Source organism: Medicago truncatula, chromosome 1 (genome assembly GCF_003473485.1).
Source record: "Medicago truncatula cultivar Jemalong A17 chromosome 1, MtrunA17r5.0-ANR, whole genome shotgun sequence".
NCBI classification, from domain to species: domain Eukaryota; kingdom Viridiplantae; phylum Streptophyta; class Magnoliopsida; order Fabales; family Fabaceae; genus Medicago; species Medicago truncatula.
In genome coordinates, this window is record NC_053042.1 from 43,773,903 (window position 1) to 43,787,012 (window position 13,110).

General features: G+C 32.3%; 1 protein-coding gene across 1 annotated transcript; it reads right to left on the reverse strand.

Moving 5' to 3' along the window:
* Window positions 1–4,153: 4,153 nt before the first annotated feature.
* LOC25484782 (tubby-like F-box protein 3) lies at window positions 4,154–7,956 on the reverse strand. The gene is made up of 6 exons (XM_013613769.3): window positions 7,160–7,956; window positions 5,937–6,024; window positions 5,617–5,746; window positions 5,345–5,521; window positions 4,660–5,146; window positions 4,154–4,537 (listed from the first exon to the last, which is right to left on the reverse strand). The coding sequence occupies exons 1-5, from the start codon at window positions 7,496–7,498 to the stop codon at window positions 4,672–4,674; spliced, it is 1,209 nt and encodes a 402-aa protein (XP_013469223.1). The 5' UTR covers window positions 7,499–7,956; the 3' UTR covers window positions 4,154–4,537; window positions 4,660–4,671.
* Between the last annotated feature and the right edge of the window lie 5,154 nt (window positions 7,957–13,110).

Below are 13,110 nucleotides of genomic sequence, written 5' to 3' on the forward strand. Positions count from 1 at the left end.
ATAAACTTTGTTAGACTTTACAATCATTTTATTCTTCTAGCTAACATGTATAATATCAATTATCATATGATATGTACGAAGTTCATTTTTAATATATGAAGAATTAGGTAGAATTGATTTAAAATTCATGCATGTAATTCGATGGTGGTGTTATTTGATAATTAACTTCCATGTAGTTGGTTGGTGGTGTTTTTGCCGATTGATATGCATAACTCTATGAGACATATTTAATACATTAGAATGAGGAATATCAATTGTATATGATTTATTTAATATTATTTGTGTTTCATCCTTTATTTAATTTAATTAAAGTTTGTAACACTTAAATTAATAAATCAAATATGAAATTCTCAATTTTAAATTAAATTCAAAATTAGTTCACAATCAACAACATCCAAGTTTAATCTCTAATTAGAACAATATTAGATATGTTTTACTTACATTCCAAGTGTTCTTCAAAGTACCATAACCTTTTTTTCCTAAAAAATTGAGGGATAAAATCAAACCTTATATAATTGTTTTTTTTTTTTTGGGTACAAACCTTATATAATTGTTGTCATGTGTTTATATATTTTCAATCATTTTGTGATATTTGTTAGATATTTGAATCCTCAAAAATCAATATATGATTGTTAGAAACTGTTTTTACAAACATAAATCAACTTTTGTAATAAGAAAATTAATTTATGAGAATTAATGAATTAATATATTTATGGAAATATATTATTATCAGGTTGTACCAGACGATTTATGTAGGACCAAAAATCAATCTTTTTTAAAAGGGACTAGAAAATTATTTCTATACTATCTAATTCAAAAAGATTAAGCAAATCAACTTTTTATGAGATAAACGTAAAAAAAAAACTTTTTAAGAGAGAATTTTTTTAATCCAGCCTGAAACTTTGTTTTTTTGGAGCTTGAAACCTAACCGGTTTGAATAGTCTCTTATCATATTTTGATTTTCTCTTATTTAAACTTTTTTTTGATAAAATAACTCGACGAGTAACCAACATTGTTTCTCATAGAATCATACTTTGATAGGTAAATTTGAACAAAATTGCTTTTTCCACTTCATACAAAGTTAATAAACACTGTGAAATGACAAGTTTAACCCTAAATTACATCGGTAGTTAACTACCGTCGGTTAAAATTCAGCAGCAGTTAACTGTTGTTGGGGTTAAACTTATCATTTCATGGTGTTTCTTAGCTTTGTTTGAAGTGGGAAAAATAATTTTCAAATTTGAATCCTTGATTATGTTTGTTTGAATTCGTTAGGCCCAAATAAATCCTTTAGGCCTAAGAGTCCTTGCCTAGAGAGAGAGCACACACACATAATTCTTTGATTGAACAACATGCTATTTCTTTCAAGTTTTACAACATTTTATTTTTAATCAAATAGTTTAATGGTCAAAATTTTACACCTTAAAGTGAATAAATAAGAAATTCAAAGTTCGAACATCAACTCTTGCATATATCCCTTCATTTTTATCCTTCTAGTTTAGATTATGTGTAATTTTAGTCACTAGTCTTTTTTGAGCAATTTTGATCCTTCAACTTTTCAATTTTTAGAATAATCCATTAAAATAAATTAGAACTCAATTTGTTTCTAAAAATAAAATATAATTCAATTAATATTTATCTAAGTACCATTTCACTTAAAACTTGCCAACTAAAATGTCAAATTTAACTAAACAAAGTCCTGAATTTTCTTCTCTTAAAGCCCTAATCATCCAACATCCTATTAAATTCTTCTGATTGTCAATTTTTTATTTTGAGTTATTTTAAATCTTAAAATTAAATAGTCGAGTCTCAAATATTTTAATAAAATGATACTACGGATTCAGTAATAAGTTAACCATAAACTACAATTGCCAAAAGAACTTGAAAGATCAAAATCACACGTTGTACAAACTAAAAGCTCAATGAAGTCTATCTACTATCTTGAGTTTTAAATCTTGAATCTGTACTTTGAATTGCAAGGATATGGTTAAGTTTGGTTGAAAGTATCGTAAGAAGGAATTTTTTTCGTACTACTTTTTAAATTGAGGAGAGTTGAAAAACGGTTGGTGATGATGACGGTATTATTGGCATGAATGAGGACAGCATTTTTTCTTTCTAAGTTGGCAAGAGCTCACACAATTTAATTGTGGAGAAGTGGGGTGACCGAGGTTCGAACCACTGCTTCTGTATATAACATACGATATCCCTACCATCTGAGTTAAACTCACGGAGATGTGAGGACAACATTTTATGTGCACCATTTTGTACACTGACGCGGTGTGTTGTTGGCGTCACCGTGAAGAGTATGCCAAAAATGTTAACGTCCACTAACATTAATGTAAAACCGCGTTATGATTAAGGGACGCAAAAGTTGACTTTTTAGGTTCATTTAATAAATGATGTATATGGTTTATATATAGACTACATACATTATTTATTGAATGAATCTAAAAAGTAAATTTTTACTTATAATAGTGATCGGAGGGAGCAAGTGTTTAAGGAGAATTCATACAATAAAGATTTTCCGTTTTCATATTAAAAATAAAGAAAAAGAAAAGAACCTAAATTTTTAGATTTGGTTGTAAATGAAAAAGGACAGAATAATGACCAAACACAAATGAATAAGAGACAAGAAAGGACCGACAAGAAGCTTTAGTCTAATTCAAAGACCACACCGCCTGAATTTCCTTCTATTTTCAGATAATTTCTTTTTAAATAAATCTGAATTAATGTACGTGACGTGATGCTCTTCAAATTATTTTTCTCCATTGCTTCCACCTACGTACCATGCATGACACAATTAACTAATACATTACTTCATCTATCCTTAACTATAGAAGTATCGATATTTTAACATCAAAATTCGGAAACTTATGCGACAAGATATAAAATCACGCAAAAAACAACTCGAGATCTTTATAATCATTCTTTATAAGTTGTCATATAATTTGTTCAATTTTTTACGTTCAAATATCATACTCTAACTATAAGGACTCATTACAAAGAAAGAAAGAAGTATCTCTGAATATAGACTATCTTTCAAATCTTTTTTCAAACACAGCCTTAATACTACTAATTTATGAAATGTCCAAAGGATCATGTTACTACTTGTGTGGCCAAATAGGCCAAAAGATTTGTGAAATTGGATGCGACTTCGGAAGTTAGACTAAAGAGGAAGAATTTACATAAATTTAGGGCTCATTTGAATTGACTTATTTTTCAGCTTAAACAAAACATGCAAATAAATGAGTTTTTATGTATTATTCATAAGCTTGTCAAAGTAGTTATGAAAAAACAACTTATGATATGCAAATAAATGAACTTTTATGTATTATTCATAAGCTTGTCAAAATAGTTTATGAAAAAACTTATGATATGCAAATAAATGAATTTTTATGTATTATTCATAAGCTTGTCAAAGTAGTTAATGAAAAAACAACTTATGATATGTAAATAAATGAATTTTTCTGTATTATACATAAACTTGTCAAATTAGTTTATGAAAAAACAATTTATGAAGATAATCTTTTTTTAGGGAAATTTATAAAGATAATGAGAACTTATAAATTAACATAAAACCTTGTTTATTTACATAAACTATTTTTCATAAGCTCAAAGACAATGCAAACACACCCGTATTCTAACTTATACGGAAAAAAAAAACTTCCATAAATTGAAAAATAATCCAAAATAAGCATACATAGCATTGCTTCATGTTAAAACAAATTGACAGCATTGATGTATGGCCGTAAAGTTTGAAAACCACATTCTATGATTTAGAAGCTTTCCTTCAAAAAAAAAAAAAAAAAGATTTAGAAGCTTGTCATTTTTCTTTTTCTTTGATCAGAACATTAAGAAGCTTGTTTACTTTGTAAAAAACATGTTTATATCTCAATAGAGTAGTTTTAAAACAGAAAACACACTTTGAATAACAGATGTTTTTTAACATTTTCCTAATAAAAAAAACACCAAATGATGATAAATTAAATGAATTGAAAAGAAAAACAATATGCACACATAAAAACACCGTATGCACACAAGCTAAATTACAACTGAATTTGAATACCTTAACGTCATTAGTTAAGAAACGATTCTTATCAGTTAGCATTTAGCAATTTGTTGCACGCAGACCTACAAATAACACAACAAAGACTTGGGAGCAAACTTTGTACCAATTGAATATTGGATAATCTTTGAAAGGAATGTAGCAACAAAAGCAGGCAAGTACATACATTCTGAAAACCAAAAGCCATCAAACAGACACAACTGGCAAGTTCACAGACCAATTGCATCTAAGGTCGTTGTCTACAATCTCATGGCCAAAAAAACATAAGTTGGTTCGCAAACTAAAACACAAAATACAACATATGTTCCATGTTTGTTAAATATAATGCACACAAGTCACTTATATACAAAATAAAAGGGAGAAGGGGGAAGGGGGAGAGACTATGAAGCCGGGTTGGACTAAACAGAAAGCAGACATGTTGCCTATATCAGACCTGCAATACTGTGAGGGCCGATTCCAATCGGCTAAAACCTGCCAAGTAAAATCAGCAACTATGTCAGCCTTCATTAATCCCAACGATCACATCAATGAGCAACTTTAAAATTGTTAAATTGAATCAAATACTACAATCTTGTTGCACTTTGAATACTTGCCTGTTCCAGCAATCACTCGCAAGCAATCTTGGTGTCAAAGCTGCTAAGGCATATTGCAAATGCTTCAAAGGCAGAGATTGGATACTGGTAATCCATGGTGAACACATCCTTTCCGACTTTTCCAAACTGCAGAATGACATTTTCCTGGGCCTCCTCAGAAACTCCATTTTTAGGAGAAGCAACCAGCTGGAAATTTTTAACTGAAGCGACTGTCACACGTCCATTGAAGTTCAAACACCAGCATTGGAGTTGTTCATGCCACCTAGGAGCCTTGTTTTTTAACACCAGCTCCCCATCATTTTGACTTATCAAAGGTGCTGCTGATTGGAGATTCTCTGAGCGGGTTGATTTTGATCTGAAGAACGGGATAGATGGAGAAGTATCAGCTCTGCTATGAAGAAATTGAGTCTGTGTCGGGGCCACACCTCCAGGTTCAACAGCTGAGGCAGGGATGGCATCCATAACACATTGCATAATCCTAGGGCCCCTGTTAATATTTGGTTAACTAACTTGTAGTTATTCTAAATAAGAATTCAATTGCAGGGAAATAGAGCCAACTCTTGAAAGGAAACTAAGAAACAATCAATAACAGGAAAAAAATTAACAGCTATTTTCATCTAATGATTTCCAGACCACAGTATTCTCTTTATCTAAAGAGAGATACGTCAAGTGAAAAAACTAATACCTAGAGCCCAAAACATTCAGATCATATGAGACATGCACGATGGGATAGTTTCCTGCAGGAACTCTCGGAGACACTTGCTTGAGACTTAGCCTGGTGGTGCGGGACTTTGCAAATCTGTCTCCATAAACTGGAGGGTGTGCATCATACACTGTAAATTTGGTGCCCAGAAAGTTTGATCTGTTACCAATGAACCAAAAAGTGATTTCAGTCCTAGAAGGTAATAGGTAATAATTAACAAGTCATGTCATAGACTCATAGGTCAACTAAAATACCTCAACTTCCCAACATAGGTGCTACTCCTTCTTGATACATCATCCAAATTTAGAGAAATGATATAGTCAGTGTGGGTTGCACGTCGACACTTGCGTGCAGCAAGAAGGAACTTGCCGTCATCAGTTGAGGCTGCAAAATCAAATCAACATTACAAATGCATCAAAGGCAACATAGATAAAGAGATGAGATATATTCTCTTAATATCATACAAGTTGAGGTTACAAGGTAAAATGAGTAACACCCAGTCCAACCCATGTGTCACAAAATATAGAACACATTATACCACACATCTTAAATTTAAATCTCTGGTAGCACTCACCTTGGTTCAAACTGAGAAAAAGATAATAAATTTGGTCACCGCGATTTCGTTTAATATAGCACTGAATGAGAGAGCCCCTTGGACCAGGCTGCATGATGAAAATAATAAGTCATTTATAGATAATACTAATGTTCAATTTAGATATAGTTGTGTTTCCTTTGTGTGATAAGAAATTAAGAATAAAACTACAATAGTTTCATGCTTAAACTCATGTTACATTGGAGTTTGTTTTCCCAATTGAACAAAAGTTGAGAAAGATGAAAAAACAAGTCTATTCAGCACTACACACATTAGATGAAACCTTTGCATCTTAGTAGAAAAAAGTGTATCAAAATTCAATGCTATATCGAGTTACAGGCAATGGTGTACATATTATCCTTAGGACACCAATGTCACTATTCACAGGGAAGCTAGTCGAAGAAACTATACATCCTTTTGAGCTGAAATGGTTTGGTTAAATTGAAAGTAGTTTCGTTATATTTTTCACTATGTGTGATCTTGAATTGATGACTATACTTCACTTGAGAAATGTTGATGAGTTGATATGTTTTACAAATATTGTTTGTACTTTGTATACTATTTGATGCTACTCTTGCATTGGTGAAATTAAAATCAATAAAACCCATATTTGTTGAGCAGGTATGATTGAGGGGTGGGCTGTTACTTTGATTGTTGCGTGGTGCGGTGAATTCCCAACCCACACCTCACTCAAAAGAGTGAGTTAGCGAGAGAACAAGAATGATTGTTGGCTTTGATGTATTTTTGTAAACAAAATTGTTCATTAACAAAAATACGCCAAAGCCAACCTCACTCAACAAGAGTGAGTTAGTGAAAGGGCAGGAATGATTGTTGGCTTTCATTTACAAAAATGTGCCAGAGCCAACAATCATTCTTGCTCTCTCACTAACTCCTCTCTTTGAATGAGGTGTGGGTTGGGAATTCACTGCACCACGCAACAACCAACATGAGAATGGCATCAAACAGTAAACAACATTTGCAAAACATCTAAAGTAAACTCATCAACCTTTCTCAAGTTAGTAAAGTATAGTCATCAAGATCACACATACTACTGTCAAGAAAACAAACCCAATTCAGCTCAAAAAGGATGTCTAGTCAATCAAAAACTTCTCTGAGCTTAACTCATAAAGCTACAAGTCACAAAAGAACAACAAGTTTGCAGCTGAAAAAAATAAAAGATAAGTTGAGATAGAGACAAGTGCTACCTGCTTCAAGTTGACAGGGAATGTCAACTTGCTGGACAATTGAGGAGGCTTAACAAGTTCCTTCACGATTTCTCTCCAACTCCTGCAAACACCGGCACACGCGACAACATTCTTCCGAGTCGGCCAAGTATCATCTGAAACCTCAATTCTCATAAGCACATCCCTCAAAAGCTCATGGGGCATGTTAGCCCAACAACTCTGACTCAACCCATCATCAATCACCAAAGCACCATCGGCAATAACATTAACATCACAGTGTGACTGTGATCTTGATCTCATACCATACCCGAATTTCACGTCAAATCCCTTCCTATCCATGATCATACTCCTAAATGACATCGTTAACCTAATTCCAACTCCACCCAATTCCTCAATTCTACTAAATTAACTCACCCAATTCTTCTAAACCATAGCTCATGAATAAAAATCAAATTTTTAACAGAAAAATTATATTTTGTTGATGAAATTGAGCACTATGAGTAACCACAATTGCATGTACAAAAACTAATTTCCATCAGGGTGAATTTTGAAAATTAAAATGGATGCAATGTGAAATCAAGTAAACAAACCGAGAAATTTGACGAAAATCGCAGAAATTCACTACCCTTCTTCCATCAGAGTGATTGAACAACAGAAATTGAGGTTTGAGTTGTTGCAGAGAGTGCGGGGAAAGGAGAGAAGAGGCAGAGTAAAGTGAGAAACGGCAAAGGGTAGAGAAGAAGGGAGGAATATTCTTATGACTTATGTGATGAGATTGAGGGTAATGTAGTGTACTTGTGTGGGCTTGTTGGGTTGGGACTTATCCAATGGGTTTCGGGCTTATGTTCTACAAAATCTATTTCTTATTTTTTTTCTTCCCCGGTGAATACATGTCTATTCTTGTTTAAATTAACACGGAATTCTGAGATATTGTATTTGTCTTTCTTACTCTTAATCAAATCGACAACTCGTTTAGAATCTAACTCGAAATTATTGATTCCAATCGAAGATTGTGCACCCGTTTCAAAGCAAGTAGGAGCCCATAAGCTTCACCTTCGTCAATTGCACATGATGGGAAATCCACTCAGCTTTGAAGATAACTTCATTGTTAGTTAGCTAAAACATGTGCTTATACCTACTCGATTACGATGAGTAGAGAACAAAACATCAATGTTGCATTTTAATCTTCCATGTACTGGTTTGATATGTCTCACTTGGCTAATATGCACAACATTGTTGCTCAAATATAGTCGAACATGTTGGCCAAGACACCATTCTTATAAAACATGAACGACACGGTTCTACACTTGTTGAGGTGTATCTATTGATTGGTTCTAAACCATGGTGTGCTGCCTCAGTATCTAAATACCATCAGTGCGCATACATTAGAAAGATTATCATAAAGTTGTTGCAAAGCTTCAAGACTTATTTCACAGATATTGTCACACTTTCTCATAAATGGCTGCATGATATTCCATAAGCATCTTTGCCCACAACAAACCTCGTTTAGGCACACGAACAACAAATAAAGTTGTCCTCCAAACCTCCATCATAAGGAACACAATTAAGAGGGACATTTACCCCACGATCTTGCAGCCACGACTTAGTTGGAAGGTAAATTTGTGCATCCAGCAATACTAATTATTTACATTTAGTGGAGTTTTAATATACCAAATAAATTGTCATCTTCCTGCAACTCAAATGTGAGTGGTATCTATAAATTCATTCCCGTGAAAGCAATGAGCACATCATATCAAATATTATTCATGCTTCTCACCCTTCTAAATCATGTACGATTAAATCAAAAAACAGAATCAACCATTTATGTCAGATATCGTAGCCAAACATAGAGTTAATCAAAAATCATATCCAAACTAGATATAGTTGTTGGTTTTAGAATGTGAGAAACTTGAGTATATACTCAATGCGAATTAAGACCAATAAGCTTCAATATCATTACCTTATCACATAACTAGATTTTGGGCCAAATTTGTCACACCTTCTCATAAATGATTGCCTGATATTCCATGAGCATCTTTGCCCACAACAAACCTTGTTTCGACACACGAACAACAAATAAAGTTGTCCTCCAAACTCCATCACAAAGAACACAGTTAAGAGGGACATTCACCCCACGATCTTGCAGCCTTGACTTAGTTGGAATAATTTTTTTTGCATCCAACAATACCAATTCTTTACATTTAGTGGAGTATTAATGTGCCAAATAAATTGTCATCTTCCTGCAACTCAAATGTGAGTGGTATCTATAAATTCATTACCGTGGAAGCGGTAAGCACATCATATCAAATATCATTCATGCTTCACAGCCTTCTAAATTATGTACGATTAAATAAAAAAAATAAAATCAACCATTTATGTCAAATATTGTGGCCAAACATAGAGTTAATCAAAAATCATATCCAAAGTAAATATAGTTGTTGTTTAGAATGTGAGAAACCTGAGTATATACTGGATGCGAATTAAGGCCAATAAGCTTCAACAACACGACCCTATCACATAACTAGATTTTGGTCCAAATCGAAATGCTAATATTCAATCCAATGCACCAACAGTTTCTTTCTTAAAGCATAAATTTAGAAGGAAATTGCTCTTTAAGCTTTTGAAATTGCTCTCATGTGCCCAAAATTACCTTTAGTGCCTCCAAAAGCGACTAACTATTGTCCGCTCCTTAACAATTATCTTAGGAATGAGCGGTTAACTGTCGTTGGGGATGATAAGCCAATTTTTGGGTACGTGAAAGCAATTTTAGAACTTGTAAAGAGCAATTTCCAATTTAAAATTCCAAATACACATCAATATATAGTTGGGATTGTGACCAATCTTGGTACACAAAAACTATTTAGTCCTTCGTAGGACGAAAAACTAGTTAGCTTGAATTGATCAAAAATTTGGTTTTGTTCAACATTTATTTCAATGGAAAATATTAGTAATTAATTAGATTAATTTTTATTCATTCATTCGAGTTTGAACCCAAAACTTTCAACTCCTTTAACCCTTATCTCAAATTAATTCAGCTACCCACCCCCCTCCCTCCCTCCCTTCTCCCTCATCGGGATTTTGATCAACATTAAGGATCTGGTTCACTAAAGTACAAAGTCATTTACCAAATGACTCAAAGACTTCTTAATTGAAGCTATTGAAATGGGGGGCATTAGATATGTATGGATTTTGGAGGCCGGAAATTAAAAAAATTGAACATTAAAATATACCTGTTATGCACAGAGTGTGTAGCAGGAGTAGTTTCAATCATCTTCAAATACTAATAAAGCGGCTTCTTTAAAGATCCTCGTACAATCCTCACTAGAAAACACAATTAGTCGAATCCATAGGCAAAATTGCATTTTCCCCATCTAGGTCCCCAACGAAACCTTTGCAACAACACGATCAATGCAACTTTTGCGATGATAGTTTGACTAGGGTTTCTCTTTGCAAGGGACTCTTGTCTTCGAAGAGTATTTGATAAGTCTAATGTAAAATAATCTATAAGGTATTTGACAAATAAGGTTTTGCAAAATAACTATGTGGGCCTTGTATTTGACATTTGTCTTAATCTAAAAGCCCACTAAGTATATTGACCTTTGTCACATAGGAAACCTGAACCATTCCACAACTCTTATGTTAACGAAACTTACATTTACAAAAATATACATCTCATTAATATGCCTAAAAAACCTTGTACCAAAAAAACATAAATAAAACATTATCAAACACATTTATAAATAATTGATTCGATAAAACTAAACTTACACATGCTACAATACAAGAGACAAGCATGTTTCAATAATCCACCTGGGTTTGAGATTACGAGTCAAAGGGGCTTTTATCACTTTATTGTAAAAAGTGACTCTATTGCTATTGTTTGAATCTTACATAAAATTGTTCAGTGAATCATCCTTACTTCTCCTCGGATGATTTCAGCATTTGAAGATAAAATTTGACATTTGGTTTTCAATCTTAACTTTATATACGATTAAGATGATTTTCTTTTACGAGATTGAATATTGATTATAGTGGAGTATTCATGTTATTTACATTGAAACATAAAAATCAGGTAAAACAATTATAATAAAACTAAAGATACTTCAATACAAATACATTAATTAAATAAATTCTTAGTTGATTCTTTAGGCAAATTCATATTTGGTATAACAAATCTTAAACAAATTCAAGAAACAGTGTTTTTTTTGTCTTGAACCATGTTTATCAAGGGAAAGAGTATGATAAACTTGAGTTCGACTATTGAACAAGTAAACTTTGATCCTTTAAATCAGGATTCAAATTCAAATCTTAAGAAATAGAGCTATTATAAATTGTATCTACTATAGACTTAAGAAAATAAATCACCTAAAAGTTGGATTGTTCATCTTCTTTTTCATGATCTTCAAATTAAAAATCAATAAACTCATAAATTTAAAATCTAGAGATATCATATCATATTTCTACTCCAAATCGTTGAAATTAAAAAAATCAAAACAATATTCATCATGGGTAGATATGTCCAAATCATCTCCGCAAGCTTAACTCAGTTGGTAAGAACAATGCATAATATATACAAGGTCTGGGGTTCGAATCCCGACCACCACAAAAAAAAAACATGTCCAAATCGATAACTTAACACGAATATGATTTCCTATTCTCGAGTCTCATGCTTTCTTCATTCCTAACACAACACCCCTTTCTTAACAAATCACTTTTTTTTTCTTTTCAACTACATTGTCTTTTCTACAAATTTTAGAACCTCTCTTTGAGAATACATGATGCTTTAAATTGCAATTGTTGTTTTATCGTTCAATTCACATACAAAAATGGTTTTTGCACGAACATCAACCAGAAGAATAAAAAACACACCGATCCTTTTTTTAATACACTTTATAAAAAAGGGTTCAGTTTTAATAGAATCATTGTTTATTCCAATTCTACGATTTTTTTAAGGTTTAAATATGTCTTTAGTCTTTACACTTTCATCAGATTTTGGTATTGGTCCCTACACTTTTTTTTTATTTAGAATTGGTCCCTGCACTTTGTAAAAATATTGGTATTGATCCATCTGTTAACTTTCTGTTAAAAAAAAAACACAAAACTATTGGTATTGGTCCCTGCACTTTGTAAAAATATTGATATTGGTGCCATTTGGCGTGAAATGATTGGGTCACGTGGCACTCCGTTGGTTTTGTGTTTTTTTTTTTAACAGAAAGTTAACAGAGGAACCAATATTTTTATAAAGTGCAGGGACCAATGCCAAACAAAAAAAAGTGCAGGGATCAATGCCAAAATCTGATGAAAGTGCAGGAACAAATGACACATTTAAACTTTTTTTAATATAGTCAATTTTTTTTAAAGGGTTTATTTTAGATGGCCTTTAAAAATCTAGTCTATCTTATGACCATTATATTCTTATCTGAAACGGTTTAGTTTAGATGGTCCATTTAAATCATATATGATGAACTTCTTAGGTTTTTCACTAACTATAAAACAAATAACCTTGTTGTGTTGGCTGTCGTTTTCATATGTTTTACCCTTTTCAGCTAGACAACGATTTCTGAATTGAGATTAGTAAAATCACATGCTAATCTTTGGCTTTGCCATCAAATTGAAGAGAATATAGAGATAATTTCAAATTGAAGAAGGACAAGATAATAAAAAACCACAAAGATGTGAAAACTAAAGATTAACATCAAATTTCTATGAACCTCGCATTAAAATTTAGTGTCTACTTTCAAAAGGGTAAAACAAATGAAAATAGCCGCCAACACAATAGGTTTACCGGTTTATAGTAGTTTGTAAAATCCCTAAAAAAAATCATCACGTGGTTCTAATGGATCTACGTCTATTATAAATAACGTTTTAATGAACCATCAAAACTAAACCCTTTCAATGCAACCCGTTATTAATATTAGGGTTAAATAAGTTTTCTTATCCTTAAAAATATATAAATTTTGAATTTAATCCAT